The sequence below is a fragment of the Halichoerus grypus genome, chromosome 9 (assembly GCF_964656455.1).
Source record: "Halichoerus grypus chromosome 9, mHalGry1.hap1.1, whole genome shotgun sequence".
In the NCBI taxonomy this organism is placed as follows: Eukaryota; Metazoa; Chordata; class Mammalia; order Carnivora; family Phocidae; genus Halichoerus; species Halichoerus grypus.
In genome coordinates this window covers 144597457-144624400 of record NC_135720.1, presented here as the reverse complement: position 1 = coordinate 144624400, position 26944 = coordinate 144597457, and the positions used below count along the sequence as shown (strand labels likewise).

Below are 26944 nucleotides of genomic sequence, written 5' to 3'. Positions count from 1 at the left end.
ACCAGAAAGTAACAGAGACAATCTACAGAAAATTTACAGGCAATACAATGGCACTAAATTCACATCTTTCAATAGTTACTCTGAATGGAAATGGGGGCAAATGCTCCAATCAAAGGACACAAGGTATCAGATTGGATAAAAAAGCAAGACCTATCCATATGCTTTCTACAGGAGACTCACTTCACACCTAAAGATACCTCCAGACTGAAAGTGAGGTGGTGGAGAACAATTTATCAGGCCAATGGACCTCAAAAGACAACTGGGGTAGCAATCCTTATATCAGACAAATTGGATTTTAAATTAAAGACTGTAGTAAGTGATGAAGAGGGACACTATATCATACCTAGAGCGTTTACCCAACAAGAAGATCTAACAATTATAAAAATTTATGTTCCTAATTTGGGAGCAGCCAATTATATCAAACAATTAATAACCAAAATAACAAAGCACATTGTGGCCTTTTGTTGTCCTCTCCAATTTGCCTTGGTGGGATAAGAAGTGAAAGTAGCAAATAAAGATTGAAGAGAAGATACAAAAAAAAAAAAAAAAAAGCTACCCTATAACTGGGTGATAGGCATGAAGGAGGGCACTGATGTAATGAGCACTGGGTGTTACAGGAAACTGAGGAATCACTAAATTACCTCTGAAATTAATAATACACTATATGTAAATAAAATTAAATTTTAATTTTTAAAAAGCTACCCTAATTTTTTTAATTTAAATTCCACTAGCAAGGTATAGTACGTCATTACTTTTTGGTATAATGTTCAAAGATTCATTAGTTGAGTATATCACCCAGTGCTCATCATATCAAAGCTACCCTAATTTATTAGCACCGTACCCAGTGAAAAATTAAGTCATATAAAGATACTTCATTTTTCATCTTACATTGTCATTTCTTCCACCAGAAAATGAGTTCTGTTTAGATAAAAAAGTGTTTTATTCATCTATGTTAGCAAAAATGCCAAATCTAGAAGACATTTAGCTAAGAACGTAAATGAAGGAATGAGTAGATGAACACATGGAAGGGTGAACAAATGAACCATTTGAACAGATATTTCTTTATACTCTTCAATGTAACCAGCATATAGACCCATGGGATAAAACACTCACATAATTTAGTATCTTGAAAAAAGTATGCTTCAGCCAAAGATATGTCATACATCTTTTGACCATTTAGCTAAATCAAATGTCCATTAATGACCAAAGACTCCATTCATTTATGTCTTTGCTATACTGTTCCCCTTTCTGTAGATATTAATGCTCACTCCATAAATTAGCATATTATCTTTAAAACCCAGTCTCGGATTCAGGGGGAAAGATGGTGGAGGAGTAGGGGACCCAATTACAACTGGCCCCCGGAATTGAACTGGATATCTACCAAGCACTCTGAGCATCCACGAAACCAGCCTGAGATGTAAGAAAATCTGGATCGCTACAAACAGAATATCACAGGTGGTTGGTTTTGAGGTACGAAGCGGGGAGCCATGATTCCGCAGGCAGATATCGGAGGATAAACGCCAGTGGGAGGGTGCCTGGCTGTGGGGATCCTACACCGCCTTTGAGCGACAGCCTCGCACGCTGCGGACGGGCACAGACTCGCAGATGGGTAGCGGCAGGGAAAGGACTTCAGGGCAGTCCCCAGGGCGGAAACCCAGAGCAGAGGGGTCGCGAGTGCGAACTGGGAGCGGCTGGCGTTTTTAGAAGCACAAAGGGCAGAGACGTGCCCCATCCTGGAGGCAGGACTGGGGGCACTGCGGAGAGGCGCACAACCCAGGACGCTGCAGTTAATAGCAGCACGGACAGAAACAGAGACCGTGTGGCCTGGAGAGCTCACTGAAGAACAGACTGCAGTCTCTCTGCTCTGAGGCAGAGGGTTGGAAATGGTCTCTTCTGCTCTGACTCACGGAAGAGGCACAGAAAGCCGCCAGGGAAAGCTGCCATAGAACAAAAGCCCCAGAGACTCATTCCCGCTAAGCCCATCCCCCACCACAGGGGGGCAGGGCAACTCTGCCCAAACAGGGTTGCCTGAGTAACAGTGTGGCAAGCCCCTCCCCCAGAAGACAGGCTGGGAAAACAAGAGGCCAGCAACCCTAAGGTCCCAAGAAAACAGGTGCATCTTGCTTGGGTTCGGGTCAATAATTTGGACTCTATACATTCCCTCAAACACCCATCAACAGAATGACTAGGAGGAGGAGCCCCCAAAACAGAAAAGACTCAGAGATTATGACTTATGCTGCAGATTTACAAATGGATGCAGATATAACCAAGATGTCAGAGATGGAATTCAGGCTAGCAATTGTGAAGACAATGGCTAGAATGGAGAAATCAATTAATGGCAACATAGAGTCTCTAAGGGCAGAAATAAAAGGTGAATTGGCAGAACTTAAAAATGCTATCAATGAGATCCAGTCCAATCTAGACAATCTAACAGCTAGGGTAACTGAGGAAGAAGAGAGAATAAGCAACCTGGAAGACAATATAATAGATAAAAAGGGAAAAGAGGAGGCCAGGGAAAAACAACTCAGAATCCATGAAAATAGAATCAGAGAAATGAGTGACACCATGAGGCGTTCCAATGTCAGAATAATTGGAATCCCGGAGGGAGTGGAGAGAGAGAGAGGACTGGAAGATGTATTTGAGCAAATCGTAGCTGAGAACTTCCCTAATCTGGGGAATGAAACAAACATTCGAGTCCTAGAGGCAGAGAGGACCCCTCCTAAGATCAAGGAAAACAGGCCAACACCCTGGCATGTAATAGTAAAACTTGCAAATCTTAGAACAAAGGAAACCATCTTAAGGGCAGTTAGGGGGAAGAGATTCCTTACGCACAGAGGGAGGAACATCAGAATAACGTCAGACCTATCCACAGATACATGGCAAGCCAGAAAGGCCTGGCCAGACGTATTCAGGGTACTAAATGAGAAGAACATGCAGCCAAGAATACTTTATCCGGCAAGGCTTTCATTTAGAATGGATGGAGAGATGCAGAGCTTCCAAGACTGGCAGAACCTGAAAGAATATGTGACCACTAAGCCAGTCCTGCAAGAAATATTAAGGAGGGTCCTATAAAAGGAGAAAGACCCCAAGAGTGATATACAACAGAAATTTACAGAGACAATCTATAAAAACAACGTCTTCACAGGCAACATGGTGACAATTAATTCATATCTTTCAATAATCACTCTCAACGTGAATGGTCTAAACGGTCCCATAAAATGGCACAGGGTTGCAGATTGGATAAAAAGTCAGGACCCATCCATATGCTATCTACAAGAGACTCATTTTGAACCTAAAGGTACATCCAGACTGAAAGTGAAGGGATGGAGATCCATCTTCCATGCCAGCGGACCTCAAAAGAAAGCTGGGGTAGCAATTCTTATATCAGACAAATTAGATTTTAAACTAAAGTCTGTAATAAGAGACACAGAAAGACACTATATCATTCTTAAAGGGTCTATCCAACAAGAAGATCTAACAATTGTAAATATCTATGCCCCCAACATGGGAGCAGCCATCTACATAAGCCAGCTGTTAACCAAAATAAAGAGTCATATTGATAACAATATGTTAATTGTAGGAGACCTCAATACTCCACTCTTAGCAATGGACAGATCATCTAAGCAGAAAATCAACAAGGAAACAAGAGCTTTGAATGATACACTGGACCAGATGGACCTCATAGATACATACAGAACATTCCACCCTAAAACAACAGAATACTCATTCTTCTCGAGCACACATGGAACATTCTCCAGAATAGACCATATACTGGGTCACAAATCAGGTCTCAACTGATACCAAAAGATTGAGATTATTCCCTGCTTATTCTCAGACCACAATGCTCTAAAACTGGAACTCAATCACAAGAAAAAATTTAGCAGAAATTCAAACACTTGGAAGCTAAAGACCACTCTGCTCAAGAATGTTTGGGTCAACCAGGAAATCAAAGAAGATCTTAAACAATTCATGGAAATCAATGAGAATGAAAACACTTCGGTCCAAAACCTATGGGATACTGCAAAGGCGGTCCTAAGGGGGAAATACATAACCATCCAAGCCTCACTCAAAAAAATAGAAAAATCCCAAATTCACCAACTAACTTCACACCTTAAAGAACTAGAGAAAAAGCAACAAACGATGCCTAAGCCACGCATTAGAAGAGAAATAATTAAAATTAGAGCAGAGACCAATGAATTAGAAACCAGAAACACAGAAGATCAGATCAATGAAACTAGAATCTGGTTCTTTGAAAGAATTAATAAGATCGATAAAAAACTGGCCAGACTTATCCAAAAGAAAAGAGAAAGGACCCAAATTAATAAAATTATGAATGAAAGGGGGAGAGATCACGACTAACACCAAGGAAATAGAAACAATTATTAGAAATTATTATCAACAATTCTATGCCAATAAACTGAGCAATCTGGATGAAATGGAGGCCTTCCTGGAAACCTATAAGCTGCCAAGACTGAAACAGGAAGAAACTGACAACCTGACTAGGCCAATAACCAGTAACGAGATTGAAGCAGTGATCAAAAACCTCCCAAAAAACAAGAGCCCAGGGCCTGATGGATGCCCTGGGGAATTCTACCAAACATTCAAAGAAGAAATAATACCTATTCTACTGAAGCTCTTTCAAAAAATAGAAACAGAAGGAAAACTTCCAAACTCATTCTATGAGGCCAGCATTACCTTAATCCCCAAACCAGGCAAAGACCCCATCAAAAAGGAGAATTTCAGACTGATATCCCTGATGAATATGGATTCCAAAATCCTCAACAAAATCCTAGCTAATAGGATCCAACAATATATTAAAAGGATCATCCACCACGACCAAGTGGGATTTATCCCCAGAATGCAAGGGTGGTTCAACATTCGCCAATCAATCAATGTGATAGAACACATTAATAAGAGGAGGGAGAAGAACCATATGGTGCTCTCAATTGATGCAGAAAAAGCATTTGACAAAAAACAACATCCTTTCCTGATTAAAACTCTCCAGAGCATAGGGATAGAGGGAACATTCCTCAAGCTCATAAAATTCATCTATGAAAGACCCACAGCGAATATCATCCTCAATGGGGAAAAGCTGAGAGCCTTTCCCTTAAGATCAGGAACACGTCAAGGATGCCCACTCTCACCACTATTGTTCAACATAGTACTAGAAGTCCTAGCAACAGCAAACAGACAACAAAAAGAAATAAAAGGTATTCAAATTGGCAAAGAAGAAGTCAAACTCTCTCTTTTCACAGACGACATGATACTTTATGTGGAATACCCAAAAGACTCCACCCCCAAATTACTAGAACTCATCCAGCAATTCAGTAATGTGGCAGGATACAAACTCAAAGCACAGAAATCAGCTGCTTTCTTATACACTAAAACGCAAGTGTAGAAAGAGAAATTGGAGAAACGATTCCATTTACAATAGCACCAAAAACCATAAGATACCTCGGAATAAACCTAACCAAAGAGGTAAAGGATCTATACTCTAGGAACTACAGAACAGTCATGAAAGAAATGGAAGAAGACACAAAAAGATGGAAAATATTCCATGCTCATGGATCGGAAGAATAAACATTGTTAAAATGTCTATGATACCCAGAGCAATCTATACCTTCAATGCCATCCCAATCAAAATTCCAATGACATTTTTCAAAGGGCTGGAACAAACAATCCTAAAATTTGTATGGAATGAGAAAAGACCCCAAGGAAATGTTGAAAAAGAAAAACAAAGCTGGGGGCATCACGTTGCCCGATTTCAAGCTATATTACAAAGCTGTGATCACCAAGACAGCATGGTACTGGCACAAAAACAGACATATAGACCAATGGAACAGAATAGAGAACCCAGATATGGACCCTCAACTCTATGGTCAAATAGTCTTTGACAAAGCAGGAAAAAACATGCAATGGAAAAAAGACAGTCTCTTCAATAAATGGTGCTGGGAAAATTGGACAGCCACATGGAGAAGAAAGAAACTCAACCATTCTGTAACACCATTCACAAAGATAAACTCAAAGTGGATGAAAGGCCTCAATGTGAGACAGAAATCCATCAAAATCCTAGAGGAGAACATAGGCAGTAACCTCTGACATCGCCCACAGCAACTTCTTTCAAGATACATCTCCAAAGTCTAGTGAAACAAAAGCAAAAATGAACTTTTGAGACTTCATCAAGATAAAAAGCTTCTGCACAGCAAAGGAAACAGTCAATGAAACTAGAGGCAACCCACAGGATGGGAGAAGATATTTGCAAATGACACTACAGATAAAGGGCTGGTATCCAAGATCTATAAAGAACTTCTCAAACTCAACACTCAAAAAAACAAATGATCAAGTCAAAAAGTGGGCAGTAGACATGAAAAGACACTTCTCTGAAGAAGACATACAAATGGCTAACAGACACATGAAAAAATGTTCATCATCATTAGCCATCAGGGAAATTCAAATCAAAACCACATTGAGATACCATCTTACACCAGTTAGAATGGCAAAAATGGACAGGGAAAGAAACAACAGATGTTGGAGAGGTTGTGGAGAAAGGGGAACCCTCTTACACTGTTGGTGGGAATGCAAGTTGATACATCCACTTTGAAAAACAGTGTGGAGGTGTCTCAAAAATTTAAAAATAGAGCCTCCCTATGACCCAGCAATTGCACTACTGGGTATTTACCCCAAAGACACAGATGTAGTGAAAAGAAGGGCCATATGCACCCCAATGTTCACAGCAGCAATGTCCGCAATAGCTAAACCGTGGAAAGAGCCGAGATGCCCTTCAACAGATGAATGAATAAAGAAGATGTGGTCCATATATACAATGGAATATTACTCAGCCATCAGAAAGGATCAATACCCAACTTTTACATCAACATGGATGGGACTGGAGGAGATTATGCTAAGTGAAATAAGTCAAGCAGAGAAAGTCAATTATCATATGGTTTCACTTATTTGTGGAACATAAGGAATAGCATGGAGGACATTAGGAGAAGGAAGGGAAAAATGGGGGTGGGGGGGAATTGGAGGGAGAGATGAACCATGAGAGACTATGGACTCTGAGAAACAAACAGGGTTTTAGAGGGGAGGGGGGTGGGGGGATTGGTTAGCCTGGTGATGGGTATTAAGGAGGGCACGTACTGCATGGAGCACTGGGTGTTATACAAAAACAATGGATCATGGATCACCACATCAAAAAACAATGATGTAATGTATGGTGACTAACATAACATAATAAAATTTAAAAAAATAAAAAAATAAAAAATAAAACCCAGTGTCATGGATGGAACTGGAGGGGATTATGGTAAGTGAAGTAAGTCAAGCAGAGAAAGACAATTATCACATGGTTTCACTCATATGTGGAACATAAGCAATAGCACAGAGGGACCATAGGGGAAGGGCGGGAAACCTGAAGGGGGAGAAATCAGAAAAGGAGATGAACCATGAGAGACTATGGACCCCAGGAAACAAACTGAGGGTTTCAGAGGGGATGGGGATGGGGTGAGGGGGTGACAGGGTAATGGGTATTAAGGAGGGCACATGTTGTGATGAGCACTGGGTGTTATACGTAACTAATGAATCACTGAACACTACAACAAAACTAATGATGTACTATACCATGGCTAACTGAACATAATAAAAAACATTTTTTTAATTAAAAAAAACAGTCTCTAATTTCTATGGACACTAATATGGAATTATTAAAGATTAAAAGTGGTACAAATAAAAAAAGTTATCTTTAAGTAATATTTTCAGAATAAGCCAATAAAAAGAATCCAAATTTAGGGTTGAACTTTCCTTATATGCTTCTGAGTTGTAGACCAACATAAATATCAAAGAAACAGGGAAACCACCCTCCAAGTAGGACAAGACTCTGAACAAAAATTGCAGGACAAAAATTGTAATCTGTCACATTTCCCTCTCCCACCCCACGAGTCTCCTTACTGCCCCTCTTACATCTTTGTTTCTCAGAGTGTAGATTAGAGGGTTGAGACTAGGGGTGACAACAGTATAAAAGGGGGCAATAAACTTGCCTTGATCTTGAGACTTTCCTGATGGTGGCTGCAGATATATGCATATGGCTGGAATGAAAAAGAGGGACACAACCATAAGATGGGCTGCACATGTCCCAAAGGCTCTCTGAAGTCCTGTGGTTGACTGCATCCTCAGCACAGCCCGGGCAATGGCACCATATGAGCTGAGAATGAGGATGAGTGGTATGAGAACAAAAATGGAGCTCATGATCAGGAGGGTCAGCTCATTAACACTGGTATCAACACACGATAACTGCAGCAGTGCTGGAACTTCACAGAAGAAATGGTCCACTTGGCGATGTCCGCATAGGGATACCCAGAAGGTAAAGGAAGAATGAAGTGCTGAGTTGGTAAAGCCACTGACCCAGGAAGCCACAGCCAACAGGTGGCAGAAACGAGGGTTCATGAGGACAGCATAATGCAAGGGTCTACAGACAGCTGCATAACGGTCATAGGACATCACCACCAGGAGGACACACTCTGTGGTTCCCAGTGCAAGGGAAAAGTAAAGTTGAATCGTGCAACCGATGTAAGAAATGGTCTTTTCTGGGCCCCAGAGGTTGACCAGCAACTGAGGGATGGAGCTGGTGGTGTAGCAGAGATCCAGAAAAGAGAGGTTTGAGAGGAAGAAGTACATGGGAGTGTGGAGATGGGTGTCCAGGTATGACAAGATCATGATAAACAGGTTGCCTATCAATGTCATCAAGTAGAATATCAAGATAACCACAAAGAGAACTATCTCCAGGTGAGGCCACTTGGAAAAACCCAGTAGAACAAAGTAGCCTTCAGAACTTGTGTTTTTTTCCCTCATCATCCTTTTTTTTCCTGTACCTGAAGGAAGAGTCATAAACTCAAAAGCTGCCCACTCATCATCAATCCCCTACCTGCAGACTGGCAAAAACCTATGACATTTCCAAATATTGCTCTTATGACAGGAACATTTTTATAGTTTTATTTTTATGTTTCATTCAGATATTTTTCCCGTTGTGGGTAAAATCAACAACTTTTCAAGAGAATGAGTTCTTTTCATGCATCCTTAAGTTAGTATTTGCATGAATAAAGATTAAAGATTACAGTCCATGGGCAAAAGACAATTTTCATGAAAAATAATCTTTTTAATTTTTACAAAAAGAAACCCTTTCAATTTATTCCTCTTTTATGTATTTTGGGGTTACTTCCAGTTTTTTGGTTACAGAGAAAGGGACATTTTTAGTCTTAATAATCTTTTTTTTTAATTCTATTTTATTATATGTTAGTCACCATACAATACATCATTAGTTTTTGATGTAGTGATCCATGATTCATTGTTTGCGTATAACACCCAGTGCTCCATGCAGTACGTGCCCTCCTTAATACCCATCACCAGGCTAACCAATCCCCCCTCCCCCTCCCCTCTAAAACCCTGTTTGTTTCTCAGGTCCATAGTCTCTCATGGTTCATCTCTCCCTCCAATCCCCCCCCCCCATTTTTCCCTTCCTTCTCCTAATGTCCTCCATGTTATGGAGGAGACAAAGAGAGAATCCAAATAAAGAAAACTATAAATGAAAAGGAGTCATTCATCTGATGCTACAAAAATGTAAAACATCCGCTCGCCCTCTGACCCGCTGCCTAACGCCAGTGCATTCTGCGCCCCCCGACCATGTCCACGGGTGTGTCCTGGGCCACCTACCTGAAAATGTTTGCTGCCAGCCTCCTGACCATGTGCGCCGGGGCCGAAGCGGTGCACAGGTACTACCGGCCTGACCTGACAATACCTGAAATTCCACCAAAGCCTGGAGAACTCAAAAAGGAGCTTTGGGGACTGAAAAAGAGACAACATGAACCTCAAATTTCTCAATAGAAACCTCAAAATACTTAACTCTGCCAAGAACTCCGTGAATAATACTATAAGTATTAAATATATTTTTAAAGTTTATTGAGTCAAACAGCTTGTCTTTAAGCATCTAATGCAATGCTAACTGCAAGTGATGCTCAGGTGTTAACTGATGCATTGAGATTTAATTATGGATCGACCAGTATTTCTTGAAAACTGCCAAAGTTTATATCATCAGCTTTTTGAATGTATTTGAATAGATACTCAGTCTTGGATATCATGTGAGAAAGAATATTTACAGTGTTTCCTGCCCTTATAATTCTGGTTTATTTCTCTGAATAACCTTGACTATCATGGCAAATGGGAATTATAAATTAACTATAATAAAAGTGTCATTGACAATGAAAAAAAATGTAAAACATCATGTGACAACTATGAACAATCATATGCCAACAAATGGGACAACCTAGAAACATACAGTCTACCAAGAATGAATCATGAAGAAATAGAAAATCTGAATGGACCAATAACATGACTAGAAGTCCTAGCCAAAGCAATCAGACAATAATAAATAAATAAATAAATAAATAATAAATGGCATCCAAATCAGACAGGAAGAAGTAAAATTACCTCTGTTTGCAGATGACATCATCATGTATATAGAAAATCTTAAAGATTCCACCAAAACTTGTTTTGGAACCAATAAACAAATGCAGTAAAATTGCAGAATGCAAAATCAACACACAAATATCAGTTGTATTTCTATACACCAACAGTGAATTATCTGAAAAAGAAAGAAAATAATCCCACATACAATAGCTCAAAAACAATAAAATACTTCCAATAAATTTTACCAAGGAGGTAAATGATTTGCACACTAAAAACTCTAAGATACTGATGAAAGAAATTGAAGAAGACATAAATGAATGGAAAGATATGCCTTGCTCATAGATCAGAAAAATTAATTTTTTTTTAATTTTATTATGTTATGTTAGTCACCATACATTACATCATTAGTTTTTGATGTAGTGATCCACGATCCATAGTTTTCGTATAACACCCAGTGCGCCATGCAGTACGTGCCCTCCTTAATACCCATCACCAGGCTAACCAATCCCCCCTCCCCCCTCCCCTCTAAAACCCTGTTTGTTTCTCAGGTCCATAGTCTCTCATGGTTCATCTCTCCCTCCAATTCCCCCCCCCTCATTTTTCCCTTCCTTCTCCCAATGTCCTCCATGTTATTCCTTATGTTCCACAAATAAGTGAAACCATATGATAATTGACTTTCTCTGCTTAACTTATTTCACTTAGCATAATCTCCTCCAGTTCCATCCATGTTGATGTAAAAGTTGGGTATTCATCTTTTCTGAGGGCTGAGTAATATTCCATTGTATATATGGATCACATCTTCTTTATCCATTCATCTGTTGAAGGGCATCTCGGCTCTTTCCACAGTTTGGCTATTGCGGACATTACTGCTGTGAACATTGGGGTGCATATGGCCCTTCTTTTCACTACATCTGTGTCTTTGGGGTAAATACCCAGTAGTGCAATTGCTGGGTCATAGGGTAGCTCTATTTTTAAATTTTTGAGACACCTCCACACTGCTTTCCAAAGTGGCTGTACCAACTTGCATTCCCACCAACAGTGTAAGAGGGTTCCCCTTTCTCCACAACCTCTCCAACATTTGTTGTTTCTTTCCCTGTCCATTTTTGCCATTCTAACTGGTGTAAGGTGGTATCTCAGTGTGGTTTTGATTTGGATTTCCCTGATGGCTAATGATGATGAACATTTTTTCATGTGTCTGTTAGCCATTTGTATGTCTTCTTCAGAGAAGTGTCTTTTCATATCTTCTGCCCACTTTTTGACTTGATTATTTGTTTTTTGGGTGTTGAGTTTGAGAAGTTCTTTATAGATTTTGGATATCAGCCCTTTATCTGTAGTGTCATTTGCAAATACCTTCTCCCATTCTGTGGGTTGCCTCTTTGTTTTGTTGACTGTTTCCTTTGCTGTGCAGAAGCTTTTTATCTTGATGAAGTCCCAAAAGTTCATTTTTGCTTTTGTTTCACTAGCTTTTGGAGATGTATCTTGAAAGAAGTTGCTGTGGCCGATGTCAAAGAGGTTACTGCCTATGTTCTCCTCTAGGATTTTGATGGATTCCTGTCTCACATTGAGGTCTTTCATCCACTTTGAGTTTATCTTTGTGAATGGTGTTAGAGAATGGTCGAGTTTCATTCTTCTGCGTGTGGCTGTCCAATTTTCCCAGCACCATTTATTGAAGACTGTCTTTTTTCCATTGCATGTTTTTTCCTGCTTTGTCGAAGATTATTTGACCATAGAGTTGAGGGTCCATATCAGGGCTCTCTATTCTGTTCCATTGGTCTGTATGTCTGTTTTTGTGCCAGTACCATGCTGTCTTGGTGATCACAGCTTTGTAATATAGCTTGAAATCGGGCAACGTGATGCCCCCAGCTTTGTTTTTCTTTTTCAACATCTCCTTGGCGATTCAGGGTCTTTTCTGATTCCATACAAATTTTAGGATTGTTTGTACCAGCACTTTGAAAAATGTCATTGGCATTTTGATCGGGATGGCATTGAAGGTATAGATTGCTCTGGGTAGCATAGACATTTTAACAATGTTTATTCTTCCGATCCATGAGCATGGAATATTTTTCCATCTTTTTGTGTCTTCTTCAATTTCTTTCACTAGTGTTCTGTAGTTCCTAGAGTATAGATCCTTTACCTCTTTGGTTAGGTTTATTCTGAGGTATCTTATGGTTTTTGGTGCTATTGTAAATGGAATCGTTTGTCTAATTTCTCTTTCTACAGTTGCGTTGTTAGTGTATAAGAAAGCAACTGATTTCTGTGCATTGATTTTGTATCCTGCCACATTACTGAATTGCTGGATGAGTTCTAGTAATTTGGGAGTGGAGTCTTTTGGGTATTCCACATAAAGTATCATGTCGTCTGTGAAAAGAGAGAGTTTGACTTCTTCTTTGCCAATTTGAATACCTCTTATTTCTTTTTGTTGTCTGATTGCTGTTGCTAGGACTTCTAGTACTATGTTGAACAACAGTGGTGAGAGTGGGCACCCTTGACGTATTCCTGATCTTAAGGGAAAGGCTCTCAGCTTTTCCCCATTGAGGATGATATTCGCTGTGGGTTTTTCATAGATGGATTTTATGAGCTTGAGGATTGTTCCCTCTATCCCTATACTCTGGAGAGTTTTAATCAGGAAAGGATGTTGTTTTTTGTCAAATGCTTTTTCTGCATCAATTGAGAGCACCATATGGTTCTTCTCCCTCCTCTTATTAATGTGTTCTAGCACATTGATTGAGTTACGAATGTTGAACCACCCTTGCATCCCGGGGATAAATCCCACTTGGTCGTGGTGGATGATCCTTTTAATGTAGTGTTGGATCCTATTAGCTAGGATTTTGTTGAGGATTTTGGAATCCATATTCATCAGGGATATCAGTCTGAAATTCTCCTTTTTGATGGGGTCTTTGCCTGGTTTGGGGATTAAGGTAATGCTGGCCTCATAGAATGAGTTTGGAAGTTTTCCTTCTGTTTCTATTTTTTGAAAGAGCTTCAGTAGAATAGGTATTATTTCTTCTTTGAATGTTTGGTAGAATTCCCCAGGGCATCCATCAGGCCCTGGGCTCTTGTTTTTTAGGAGGTTTTTGATCACTGCTTCAATCTCGTTACTGGTTATTGGCCTATTCAGGTTGTCAGTTTCTTCCTGTTTCAGTCTTGGCAGCTTATAGGTTTCCAGGAAGGCCTCCATTTCACACAGATTGCTCAGTTTATTGGCATAGAATTGTTGATAATAATTTCTAATAATTGTTTCTATTTCCTTGGTGTTAGTCGTGATCTCTCCCCTTTCATTCATAATTTTATTAATTTGGGTCCTTTCTCTCTTCTTTTGGATAAGTCTGGCCAGTGGTTTATCAATCTTATTAATTCTTTCAAAGAACCAACTTTTAGTTTCATTGATCTGATCTTCTGTGTTTCTGCTTTCTAATTCATTGATTTCTGCTCTAATTTTAATTATTTCTCTTCTACTGCGTGGCTTAGGCGTCGTTTGTTGCTTTTTCTCTAGTTCTTTAAGGTGTAGGTTAGTTGGTGAATTTGGGATTTTTCTATTTTTTTGAGTGAGGCTTGGATGGCTATATATTTCCCCCTTAGGACCACCTTTGCAGTATCCCATAGGTTTTGGACCGATGTGTTTTTTTTCTCATTGATTTCCATGAATTGTTTAAGTTCTTCTTTGATTTCTTGGTTGACCCAAACATTCTTGAGCAGAGTGGTCTTTAGCTTCCAAGTGTTTGAATTTCTGCCAAATTTTTTCTTGTGATTGAGTTCCAGTTTTAGAGCATTGTGGTCTGAGAATAAGCAGGGAATAATCTCAATCTTTTGGTATCAGTTGAGACCTGATTTGTGACCCAGTATATGGTCTATTCTGGAGAATGTTCCATGTGTGCTCGAGAAGAATGAGTATTCTGTTGTTTTAGGGTGGAATGTTCTGTATGTATCTATGAGGTCCATCTGGTCCAGTGTATCATTCAAAGCCCTTGTTTCCTTGTTGATTTTCTGCTTAGGTGATCTGTCCATTGCTGAGAGTGGAGTATTGAGGTCTCCTACAATTAATGTATTGTTATCAATATGACTCTTTATTTTGGTTAACAGTTGGCTTATGTAGATGGCTGCTCCCATGTTGGGGGCATAGATATTTACAATTGTTAGATCTTCTTGTTGGATAGACCCTTTAAGAATGATATAGTGTCCTTCTGTGTCTCTTATTACAGACTTTAGTTTAAAATCTAATTTGTCTGATATAAGAATTGCTACCCAGCTTTCTTTTGAGGTCCGCTGGCATGGAAGATGGATCTCCATCCCTTCACTTTCAGTCTGGATGTATCTTTAGGTTCAAAATGAGTCTCTTGTAGACAGCATATGGATGGGTCCTGTCTTTTTATCCAATCTGCAACCCTGTGCCATTTTATGGGAGCGTTTAGGCCATTCACGTTGAGAGTGATTATTGAAAGATATGAATTAATTGTCATCATGTTGCCTGTGAAGACGTTGTTTTTATAGATTGTCCCTGTAAATTTCTGTTGTAGATCACTCTTGGGGTCTTTCTCCTTTTATAGAACCCCCCTTAATATTTCCTGCAGGGCCGGCTTAGTGGTCACATATTCTTTCAACTTCTGCCGGTCGTGGAAGCTCTGCATCTCTCCATCCATTCTAAATGAAAGCCTTGCTGGATAAAGTATTCTTGGCTGCATGTTCTTCTCATTTAGTACCCTGAATATGTCTTGCCAGGCCTTTCTGGCTTGCCAGGTCTCTGTGGATAGGTCTGACGTTATTCTGATGTTCCTCCCTCTGTAAGGGATCTCTTCCCCCTAACTGCCCTTAAGATGGTTTCCTTGGTTCTAAGATTTGCAAGTTTTACTATTACATGCTGGGGTGTTGGCCTGTTTTCCTTGATCTTGGGAGGGGTCCTCTCTGCCTCTAGGACTCGAATGTTTGTTTCATTCCCCAGATTAGAGAAGTTCTCAGCTACGATTTGCTCAAATACATCTTCCAGTCCTCTCTCTCTCTCTCCACTCCCTCCGGGATTCCAATTATTCTGACATTGGAACGCCTCATGGTGTCACTCATTTCTCTGATTCTATTTTCATGGATTCTGAGTTGTTTTTCCCTGGCCTCCTCTTTTCCCTTTTTATCTATTATACTGTCTTCCAGATCGCTTATTCTCTCTTCTGTCTCAGTTACCCTAGCTGTTAGATTATCTAGATTGGATTGGATCTCATTGATAGCATTTTTAAGTTCTGCCAATTCAGCTTTCATTTCTGCCCTTAGAGACTCTATGTTGCCATTAATTGATTTCTCCATTCTAGCCATTGTCTTCACAATTGCTAGCCTGAATTCCATCTCCGACATCTTGGTTATATCTGCATCCATTTGTAAATCTGCAGCATAAGTCATAATCTCTGAGTCTTTTCTGTTTTGGGGGCTCCTCCTCCTAGTCATTCTGTTGATGGGTGTTTGAGGGAATGTATAGAGTCCAAATTATTGACCAGAACCCAAGCAAGATGCACCTGTTTTCTTGGGACCTTAGGGTTGCTGGCCTCTTGTTTTCCCAGCCTGTCTTCTGCGGGAGGGGCCTGCCAAGCTGTTACTCAGGCAACTCTGTTTGGGCGGAGTTGCCCTGCGCCCCTGTGGTTTGGGATGGGCTCAGTGGGAATCAGTCTTTGGGGCTTTTGTTCTCTGGCGCCTTTCCCTGGTGGCTTTCCGCGTCTCTTCCGCGGGTCAGAGCAGAAGAGACCGTTTCCAACCCTCTGCCTCAGAGCAGAGAGCGCAGTCTGCTCTTCAGTGAGCTCTCCAGGCCACACTGTCTCCGTTTCTGTCAGTGCTGCTATAAACTGCAGCGGCCTGGGCTGTGCGCCCCTCCGCAGCGCTCCCAGTCCTGCCTCCAGGTCGGGGCACGTCTCTGCTCTTTGTGCTTCTAAAACCGCCATCTGCTCCCAGTTCATGCGTGCACGACTCCTCTGCTCCTGGTTCCCACCCCCAGGGGTTGCAGTTCACCAGCGGGACAAGGCGCACTGGGTTTCCTTCTTGGAGGCTGCAGTTCGCGTGCGCGCGACCCCGCCGGTCTGGTCCTCCCCCCCGGGGGCTGCCCTAAAGTTCTTTCCCAACGCTTCCGGTCTGCGAGTCTGTGCCCGTCCGCAGCGCATTAGGCTGTCACTCACCGGCGGTGTAGGATCCCCACGGCCAGGCTCCCTCCCACCTCCATTTATCCTCCGATATCTGCCCGCAGAATCACGGCTCCCCGCTTCGTACCTCAAAACCAACTGCCTGCGATATTCTGTTTGTAGAGATCCAGATCTTCTTACATCTCAGGCTGGTTTCGTGGGTGCTCAGAGTGCTTGGTAGATATCCAGCTCAATTCTGGGGACCAGTTGAAATAGGGTCCCCTACTCCTCCGCCATCTTTCCCCCCTCCCTGGATATATTTCTTAAGAAGTGTGGGGAGAGTCAAGCCTATTATGTTGAAGACGCCAGTTGAGCAGGATACACGCTCTGCCCCTAAAAAAAAAAAAAAATTCCCCTCTGGGGTCTTTCAGATCTCAGCTATTCCCAGCTTGCAACTTTGGAGCTCTGAATTCAGTCTAGTTTGCAGACTACAACGGAGAAAACGAACGGGCAGCTGAGCTCCCTAAAGCCCGGCCCCTCGCAGCCAGAAAAATTAATTTTGTTAAAATTTCCATAATACCCAAAGCCATCTATAGATTTAATGCAATTCCTATCAAAATTCCAATGGTGTTTTTCATAGAAATAGAATAAAACAACTCTAAAATTTGTATGAAACTTCAAAAGACCATGAATAGCCAAAGCTATTCTTTCCTAAGAAGGACAAAGCCAAAAGCATCACATTTCCTGATTTCCAACTGTATTATAAAGTTATATGGTTTGGATTACTATCCCAAGCAAATCAGAATGTGTGTTGATTTAACTTGTATCACTCATTCTAAAAAACATTTTTTTAAAGAAGCAAATTTGGTAGACCTCTGATGAATCTGGAAGGCAAATATTCCTAATGAGTATGAAGCCCAAACTCCTTTTTAGGTAATCCATGAGGCTTTCAGTATTGCATGGTGTGGGAGGGGGGAAATGGAGCAAGAGAAGGCTCTATAATAGGTCCAGGCTGTAGTGCAAGGAGAACCACCACATGAGAGCTACAGCTCGAGAGACCATATTGTCCTGGTTTATGAGTAATTTTCAATAGTATTCCCTTTTACTCTCAAAAGCATCCTAACTTTTACATCAACATGGATGGGACTGGAGGAGATTATGCTAAGTGAAATAAGTTAAGCAGAGAAAGTCAATTATCATATGGTTTCACTTATTTGTGGAACATAAGGAATAGCATGGAGGACATTGGGAGAAGGAAGGGAAAAATGAAGGGGGGTGGGAATCAGAGGGAGAGATGAACCATGAGAGACTATGGACTCTGAGAAACAAACAGGGTGTTAGAGGGGAGGGGGGTGGGGGGATTGGTTAGCCTGGTGATGGGTATTAAGGAGGGCACGTACTGCATGGAGCACTGGGTGTTATACGAAAACAATGGATCGTGGATCACTACATCAAAAACTAATGATGTATTGTATGGTGACTAACATAACAAAATAAAACTAAAAAAAAAAAAGAAAAAGCATCCTAATATAGCTATAAATTATATGGTCACCCTGATTGTGCCCTAGAAGATAAAAGGCCCATGAAGCATCTGTAGAAGATAGAGTGCTGTGTGGAGGATCTGTCTAGCTCCAGTGGGGAAATGTGCGTGCAAGCTGACAACCCTTCTCTACGTGAAAAGGGGCTTCTAGCTTGCTGTTGATCTCTGGTCAGACTAAGAAGCTGATTATAAACCACAAAGTAACTAGATAACTCGAGCTGCCTATCATGAAATGAGTATTATCTGATCTACCAAAATCGTAACATTGGACATGCTATGTGACAATCCATGTTTAAATATAAATGTCATCCACAGGACGAGGCCTGACCAGGACAGAAGAAAACATGTAATCTATTTGGGGGTGAGGTTCCAACCTACTTTTAGACACAAGTGAAATGCGTGTGCCAGGCTCAGTCTCCTGTGGTGTCTTACAGATTTACTGCATCTCCCTCAACCCTCACACACAGCCTCAGGAGACATTCCCTGTGGTGTGAGAAGTTCTCAATTAACAGTGGACATAGGATTACAAAGTCCAGACTTGGTTAAAATTGAGACAGCACAGAACTGGACTGTTACTGAATCTGAGGTTTGGCCCTGCTACCATTTCATTCTTCTTGAAAACACACCTACCTACACTGCTCAACTTAAGAAATAAAGCACAATATCATCAATACAGTGTGGAAGTATCATCTTTACTCCTGCACAATTGCAGTACCCCTTGTGAAAGGTGATCACTATTATGAATTTTGTTTTATCTTTATTGTTCATCACATTTTTTTACATTGTAATATACCCTGACATAATATGAAATAAGATGTTGTAGGTATTTAAACTTGAAGTATGTGGCATTAGACGTATTTTTCTGCAGCTGGTCATTTCAAGCCTTGTTAAGAAGAATAATTATGCATTAAAAATCATTGTGATCATTATCTATGGAATGTACAAAAACATATGGCCCCTTTTAGGACCTATTCTCATAGCGGTTCCTATCACATCCTTCACCTGCTGCCATTCTGGGGGAGTGAATGATGCTAATTACTGACAATGTCTGAGGACTGAGGTAGCAAAAGCATTGAAGAGATGGCCCAGTGGCACCAACACTAAGGGAAGGGTCCACAAGGGACAGGCTCAGGAAGGGGGATGACCTACTCAATTAGCCTTCCACAATAAATGTTGCTTAATTGTCTCTTTCTTCTTTGAAAGAGATGACCCCAGAGGTTACATCACCATGTGAACAGAAATGAAATATTGGAAACTTCAATAGCTTTACTTAGCATGGGGACAAAACATCTCATCAGGTCTCTCTTCCAAGTATGACAGAATCCTTGGGGACCTGGGGAAAATGAGCTCCTCACTATCAGTCCCTGTAATCAGCCAGTTCAATAATGAGGTCCCGAGGGTCTACCTTCCTACTCAGGAAGAAGTGCATACTTTGAAACTCTCCCTAACTAGGTATCTAACTTTAAACAACAAACACTGCTCTTTAACCAGGTCCACAGGGATGTCCTCACCATTCTGGGAGAAAGGAGGAGCAAATGCAACAGGTCTCTGATTTCTCAGAAAATAGTGGGACCACCATGAATAAGTCAAACCAAAGTGCTGTGGTCATACCTCTCTACCCTTCTAGACATTATATATATATATATATAATACATATATATGTGTGTATATATATACATCTTATTTATCCATTCATCCACTAATGAACTGTTTCCATATGAACCTGTTTCTATATCTTGGTTATTGTAAACAGTGCTGCAATAAACATATGGGCATATAACTTTTTGATAGTCAAACTGTAGAAGAAGCGAAAATGCCCTTCAATAGATGAATGGATAAAGAAGATGTGGTCCATATATACAATGGAATATTACTCAGCCATCAGAAAGGATGAATACCCACCATTTGCATCGACATGGATGGAACTGGAGGGGATTATGCTAAGTAAAATAAGTCAAACAGAGAAAGAAAATTATCATATGGTTTCACTTATTTGTGGAACATAAGGAATAGCATGGAGGACATTAGGAGAAGGAAGGGAAAAATGAAGGAGGGGTTGGAAATCAGAGGGAGAGATGAACCATGAGAGACTATGGACTCCAGAAACAATCTGAGGGTTTCAGAGGGGAGGAGTGTTGGGGGGGGGGATGGGCTAGCCTGCTGATGGGTATTAAGGAGGGCACGTGTTGTAATGAGCACTGGGTGTTATATGCAAATAATGAATCATGGAAAACTACATCAAAAACTAATGATGTGCTGTATGGTGACTAACATAACAACGAATTAGTGTTTTTGTTTTCTTTTCTTTTTCACTTGTTGTGATGAGCACTGGGTGATGTATGGAATTCTTGAATCACTATGTTGTACACCTGAAACTAATGTAACACTGTAGGTTAACTATACTGGAATTAATAAAATAAAATAAAAATTGTTTTTGTTTTCTTTGGGTAAATACCCAGTAGTGTGATTATTGGATCATTTTTCCTTTTAATTTTTGAGGAACCTCCATATGGTTTTCCAGAGTGGCTTCACCAGTTTGGAATCCCACCAATAGTGTAAGAGGGTTCCCCTTTTTCCACATCCTCGCCAACACTTGTTACTCTTTGTCTTTTTTATTTTAGTCATTCTGACAGTTGTAAGGTGATATCTCATTGTGGTTTTGATTTGCATTTCCCTGATGATCAGTGCTGTTTGAGCATCTTTACATGTGTTTGTTGGTCCTTTGTCTGTCTTCTTTGGAAAAATATCTATTTGGATCCTCCACCATAAATAAGAATGGTATCTTGCCTTTTGCCAACAACATAGATGGACCTAGAAAGTGTAATGTTGAGTGAAATAAGTCAAATACCCTATGATTTCACTCACATGTGGAATTTAAGAAACAAAACAAATGAACAAAGAAAAAAAGAGACAAAAAAAAGACTCTTAAATACAGAGAACAAACTGGTAGTTGCCAGAGGGAAGGTGGGTGGGGGGATGGGTGAAATAGATAAAAAGAATTAAGAGTACACTTATCTATCTCAACAAACACTAAGAAATGTATAGAATTGGGGCACCTGGGTTGTTCAGTCAGTTAAGTGACAAACTCTTGATTTTGGCTCAGGTCATGATCTCAGGGACCTGGGATTGAACTCTGCGTCTGGCCCCCCATTCAGGGGGCAGTCTGCTCATAGATTCTCTCTCTCTCTCCCTTTGCTCCCCCCTTGCACATTATCTCTCTATATAAAAAAAAGAAAGAAATGTATGAAATTGTTGATTATTATATTGCACAACTTAAACTAATATAAGAATATATGATCATTATACTTTAATTAAAAAAAGAAAAGAAACAAAAACAATAAAACCATGCATTTTTAAGCAGGAAAAAAATAGACTCTTCAACACACCAATATCTTTTGTGTGTGAGTAAACATTTGGGTAGTGCCAAGTTTGCATCTTAAATAAACAGGTTTTGATTTGGATTTCCCTGATGCCAAGTGATGTTGAACACTTTTTCATGTGTCTGTTGGCCATTTGGATATCTTATTTGCAGAAATGTCTGTTCATGTCTTCTGCCCATTTCTTGATTGGATTATTTGTTCTTTGGGTGTTGAGTTTGGTAAGTTCTTCATAGATTTTGGATACTAGCCCTTTATCTGATATGTCATTTTACTGTATAGATTTAACTACAGATCTTTTCCATTTGTCTGCTACCTTCCATCATCCCATCCAGGTAACTTCAAAAACACCAACATAAGTTCTTAATGTAAAAAAATGCTTTAAAAAAATGCTAACTTTAAGTGATTTTTCACCATCATTCATACTGTGACATTTTTTTCTTTTATTCAGAAACTATATTAATATAGGGGTTAAGGTAAGGATAGATGAGATGAAAGACAAGTATGCAGATAGATGGATGCATAGATACACAGATACATGGTTAGATAGGTATTGAGGGGAATACTTTGGGTGTCATGGATAGAGTAGAAAGAAATAGACATCAGACCCATTTTCTTAAAGTTTACACACTGCATGGGGGGCTGTTAAAAAAACTTTGACCTAAGGAATACATGATTATAATTGGTTCTTTGTTTTCATTTGTCAAGTTTTCACTTAAATTTCAGTTAGTTAACATACAGTGTGATATTAGTTTCAGGTGTACAATTTAGTGATTCAAAACGTACATACACCACCCGGTGTTCATCACAATAAGTGCACTCTTTAAACCCTTTCACCTATTTCTCCCAACCTACCACCTCCACTCTAGTAACCATCAATTTGTTCTCTATAGTTAAGAGTCTATTTCCTGGTTTTCCTTTCTTCCCACCCCGCCGCTGTATATATCTGTTTTGTTTCTTAAATTCCACATATGACCAAAATCATACGGTATTTGTCTTTCTCTGACTGATTTATTTTGATGAGCATAAAACTATTTATTTCCATCCATAACATTGCAAATAGCAAGATTTAACTCTTTTTTTATGGCTGAATAATATTACATTGTGTGTGTGTGTGTGTGTGTGTGTGTACACACAGCTAGTGAAATATCTATCTATATATTAGATGTGTGTTTGTATATATATAATCTATACTTATTTATGCCATACCTTCCTTATTCATATCAACTGATGGACATTTGGGCTCTTTCCATACTGAGTTTATTGTTGATAATGCTGCTATCAACATCAGGGTGTATATATCTCATCAAATTAGTATATCTGTATCTTTGGGTAAATACATCTTAGCGCAATTCCTGGATTGTAGGGTAGTTCCATTTGTAACTTTTTGAGGAAACTCCATACTGTTCCAGAGTGGCTGCACTAGTTTGCATTCCCACCAGCAGTGTCAGAGGCTTTCCCTTTCTCCCAATCCTCCCCAACACCTGTTGTTTCCTGTGTGTTAATTTTACACATTCTGACCGGTGTGAGGTGGTATCTCATTGTACTTTTGATTTGTATTTCCCTGATGATAAGTGATGATGAGCATCTTTTCATGTGTTAGTTAGCCATCTGGATGTCTTCTTTGGAGAAATGTCTATACATGTTTTCTATGTATTTTTTCCTTAATTATTTGTGTTTTAGGTGTTGAGTTTTAGAAGTTCTTTATATATTTTGGATACTAACCCTTATCAGATATGTCATTTGCAAATATCTTCTCTCATGTCATAGGTTGCTTTTTAATTTTCTTGATTGTGTCCTTCACCATGCAGAAACTTTTCATCTTGATGGAGTCTCAATAGTTTATTTTTGCTCTTGTTTCCCTTGCCATGGGAGACGCATCTAGTAAGAAGATGCTATGGCCGATGTTGAAGAGGTTACTGCCTGTGTTCTCCTCCAGGATTTTAATGGTTTCCTGACTCATAGTTAGGTCTTTGATCCGTATTGAATCTATTTTTGTGTCTGATGTAAGAAACGGGTCCAGTTTCATTCTTTTCCATGTTGCTGTCCAGTTCTCCCAACACCAGTTGTTGAAGACACTCTCTTGTTTCCATTGGATATTCTTTCCTGTTTTGTTGGAGGTTAATTGACACTGTAGTTGTGGGTTATCTCTGGGTTTTCTATTTTACACTACTAGGCATTTACCAGAGAGATACAAAAACACTAATATGAAGGAATACATGCACCCTGGTGTTGATAGCAGCATTATCAATGATAGCCAAATTTTGGAAACAAACTAAATGCCCATCGATTAGTGAAAGGATAAAGAAGATGTGGTATGTATATTTGCAATGACATGGATGGAGCTAGAGAGTATTATCCTAAGCAAAGTAAGTCAGTCAGAGAAAGACAAATACCATATCATTTTATTCATATGTGGAATTTAAGAAACAAAAAACAAATGAACATGATAAAAAAAAAAAAAACAGAGAGGGAAATCAAGAGAACAGACTGATGGTTACCAGCAGGGAGGTGGGCAGGGGGATAGGTTGAATAGGTGATGGGGATTAAGGAAGGCATTTCTGATGAGCACTGGGTGTTTTATGGAAGATTGAATCACTAAATTCTACACCTGAAATGAATATTACACTGTATATTCACTAATATTTTTTAAACTATGAAAAAATTTTTTAAAAGAATTTAAAAAGTCAGGATAAGGAATGAAGATAGTTGCCAGAATCTAGAGAAGAGACGATAGTGGGTTGGATTAGGGTAGAGATTGTGGAAGCTTTTTAAAAGTGCGAGGACAGTTAACATGTAATTTGCTTTCAAACTTACCAGTTTGGGTGATAAGTTAGGTACCAGGATGAGAGAGATAAAGGTGCCAAAGATAAATGCCATATCTCCTACATAAGAAACTGGGATATCAACAGTGCTACTCACTAAGATATGAAAAAAGAGGAACATTCTTTTCCTCGTTCTGACATTCACAAAATAATTGCATTTCATAGGTGAATTTGCTGACCAAGTAAAAGAGTGTGTTCACTATATCAAGCCAAAAGATTTGTACAGAATCGGAGGGTCACATCACTTTAGAACCAGATCTATTCCAAACTTCCAAACTTAAATGTGAGAAATTTCAGAACTTGACTTTAAGAGTAACCTTGCCAAGCTCACCTAGATAAAAATATAATATTAAACATCACTATAAAAGGATCTAAAACAAAGACCAGATTACTTGGCTCTAATATTCACTTTTACCCATTATTTTTAAGTATTAACATAAAGTATTTCCCTTTTTAAATTCCGCATTTAATTATATAGATTGTATTGACAGATTTCTTCTCCTCCTCCTTCTCTTCTTCTTATTCCTCCTGCTCCTCTTCCTCTTCATCTTCATCCCCATCCTCCTTCACCTCCTTCTATTCTTCTCATTCTAGGACTTGGTCACTAAAGGACTATGGACCAAAACAATTACACTTCTCTACACGGTTTTGTTCTGCTTGGTTTCTCTGGCCATCCCAAACTGGAGATGGTCCTATCAGGAGTTGTCACTATCTTCTACTTCATTACATGGGTGGGTAATACAGCCGTCATCCTTGCATCTCTCCTGGATCCCCATCTGCACACGCCAATGTATTTTTTCCTCAGGAATTTATCTTTCCTGGACCTATGCTTCACGACTAGCATCATCCCTCAAATGCTGGTTAACTTGTGGGGACCTGACAAGACCATCAGCTATGTGGGCTGTGTCACTCAACTCTACATTTATATGTGGTTGGGGTCCACTGAGTGCCTCCTCCTTGCTGTTATGTCCTATGATCGTTTCATAGCTATCTGTAAGCCCTTGCATTATTTGGTAATCATGAACCCGCATCTCCGTCTCAAGATGGCAATCACAGTCTGGAGCATTAGTTTGGCCAATTCTGTAGTATTATGTACACTCACCCTGAATTTGCCTCGATGTGGAAACAACCTTCTGGACCATTTCTTGTGTGAGTTGCCAGCTATGGTCAAAATAGCTTGTATAGACACCACAACAGTTGAAATGTCTGTTTTTGCTTTAGGCATTGTCATTGTCCTTACACCCCTCAGCCTTATTCTTATATCCTATGGCTACATCGCCAAAGCTGTGCTGAGAATAAAGTCAAAAGCAGGCCAACACAAAGCAATTAATACCTGTGGATCTCATCTCACTGTTGTGTCCATCTTCTATGGAACTGTTATCTACATGTACCTACAACCAGGCAACAGTGCCTCCCAAGACCAGGGCAAGTTCATCGCCCTCTTTTACACAATCATCACTCCAAGTCTCAACCCTCTTGTTTATACCCTACGGAATAAGGACATGAAGAATTCACTGAGGAAGCTGGTGAGAGTTGACCATGAATCTACAAAATTGAAGAGGAACCAGGTGTCATAGCAAAATATTACCCTGGATAAGGCAATGAAATATGTTTTCTAATTGTCTTTATTTTTTTTCATTCAGATGTAATTGACACAGTGTTATATTAGTTTCAGGTGTACAATATAATGATTCAGCAATTCTATACATCTATCAATGTTCAACATGATAAAGGTACTTTTTACCCATCCACCACCCTCCTCTCCTCTGGCAACCACTAGTTTTTTCTCTATATTTAATTGTCTATTTTTTGTTTGTCTCTTTTTTTTGTTTGTTTGTTCATCTGTTTTGTTTCCAAAATCCACATGAGTGAAGTCACATAGTATTTGTCTTTCCTGACTAACTTAGTTCACTTAGCATGACACACTCTAGATCCATCCATGTTGTTGCCAATGGCAAGATTTTTTTTTTTTATGGCTGAGTAATATTCCGTTGTGTATATAAATACACCATGTTTTCTTTATCCATTCATCTATCAGTGGGTACTTGGGTTGCTTCCATAACTTGGCTATTATAAGTAAGGCTGCAGTTAACATAAGGTACATATATCTTTTCAAATTAGTTTTTTTGCTTGTTTGTTTTTTTGGGTAACCCAGCTATGGAATTACAGGTTCATATGGTAATTCTATTTTTTAATTTTTCAAGGAAACTCCATACTATTTTCCACAATAGTGCACCAATTTGTATCCCTACCAATGGTGCATGAGGATAGTAATTTTTTTGACATGAGACATAGATACATTTTTCTAAATATATCTCCTCTGACAAGCGAAATGAAGGAAAAATTAAACTATAAGGACTACACCAAAATAAAATGGTTTTACACAGCAAGAAAACAATCCACAAAACAAAAACTCAGCCTACTGAATGGGAGAAGATGTTTGCAAATGATATATCCAATAAGAGGCTCATATCCAAAATATATAAAGAACTTGGTGGCTAACATAACATAGTAAAATAAAATTAAAAATATATATATATAAAGAACTTATACAACTCAACACCAAAAAACCCCCAAAATTCCAATTTAAAAAATGGGCAGAGAATCTAAATAGACATTTTTCCAAAGAAGATACAGATGGTCAACAAGTACATGAAA

The 26944-nt window shown here is 39.5% G+C and overlaps 2 protein-coding genes across 2 annotated transcripts; one reads left to right on the top strand and one right to left on the bottom strand.

Moving 5' to 3' along the window:
- Positions 1-7908: 7908 nt before the first annotated feature.
- On the bottom strand, positions 7909-8847 carry LOC118547699 (olfactory receptor 2J3-like). Its single transcript, XM_036111282.2, has one exon. It carries the CDS (start codon positions 8845-8847, stop codon positions 7909-7911), a length of 939 nt encoding a protein of 312 aa, XP_035967175.2.
- A 16053-nt stretch (positions 8848-24900) lies between these two features.
- LOC118547700 (olfactory receptor 2W1-like) lies at positions 24901-25863 on the top strand. Its single transcript, XM_036111283.2, has one exon. It carries the CDS (start codon positions 24901-24903, stop codon positions 25861-25863), a length of 963 nt encoding a protein of 320 aa, XP_035967176.2.
- Positions 25864-26944: the final 1081 nt, after the last annotated feature.

Coding starts and splice junctions, on each gene's coding strand:
- LOC118547700 (XM_036111283.2), top strand. CDS start 24,901: ATGGACCAAAACAATTACACTTCTCTACACGGTTTTGTTCTGCTTGGT.
- LOC118547699 (XM_036111282.2), bottom strand. CDS start 8,847: ATGATGAGGGAAAAAAACACAAGTTCTGAAGGCTACTTTGTTCTACTG.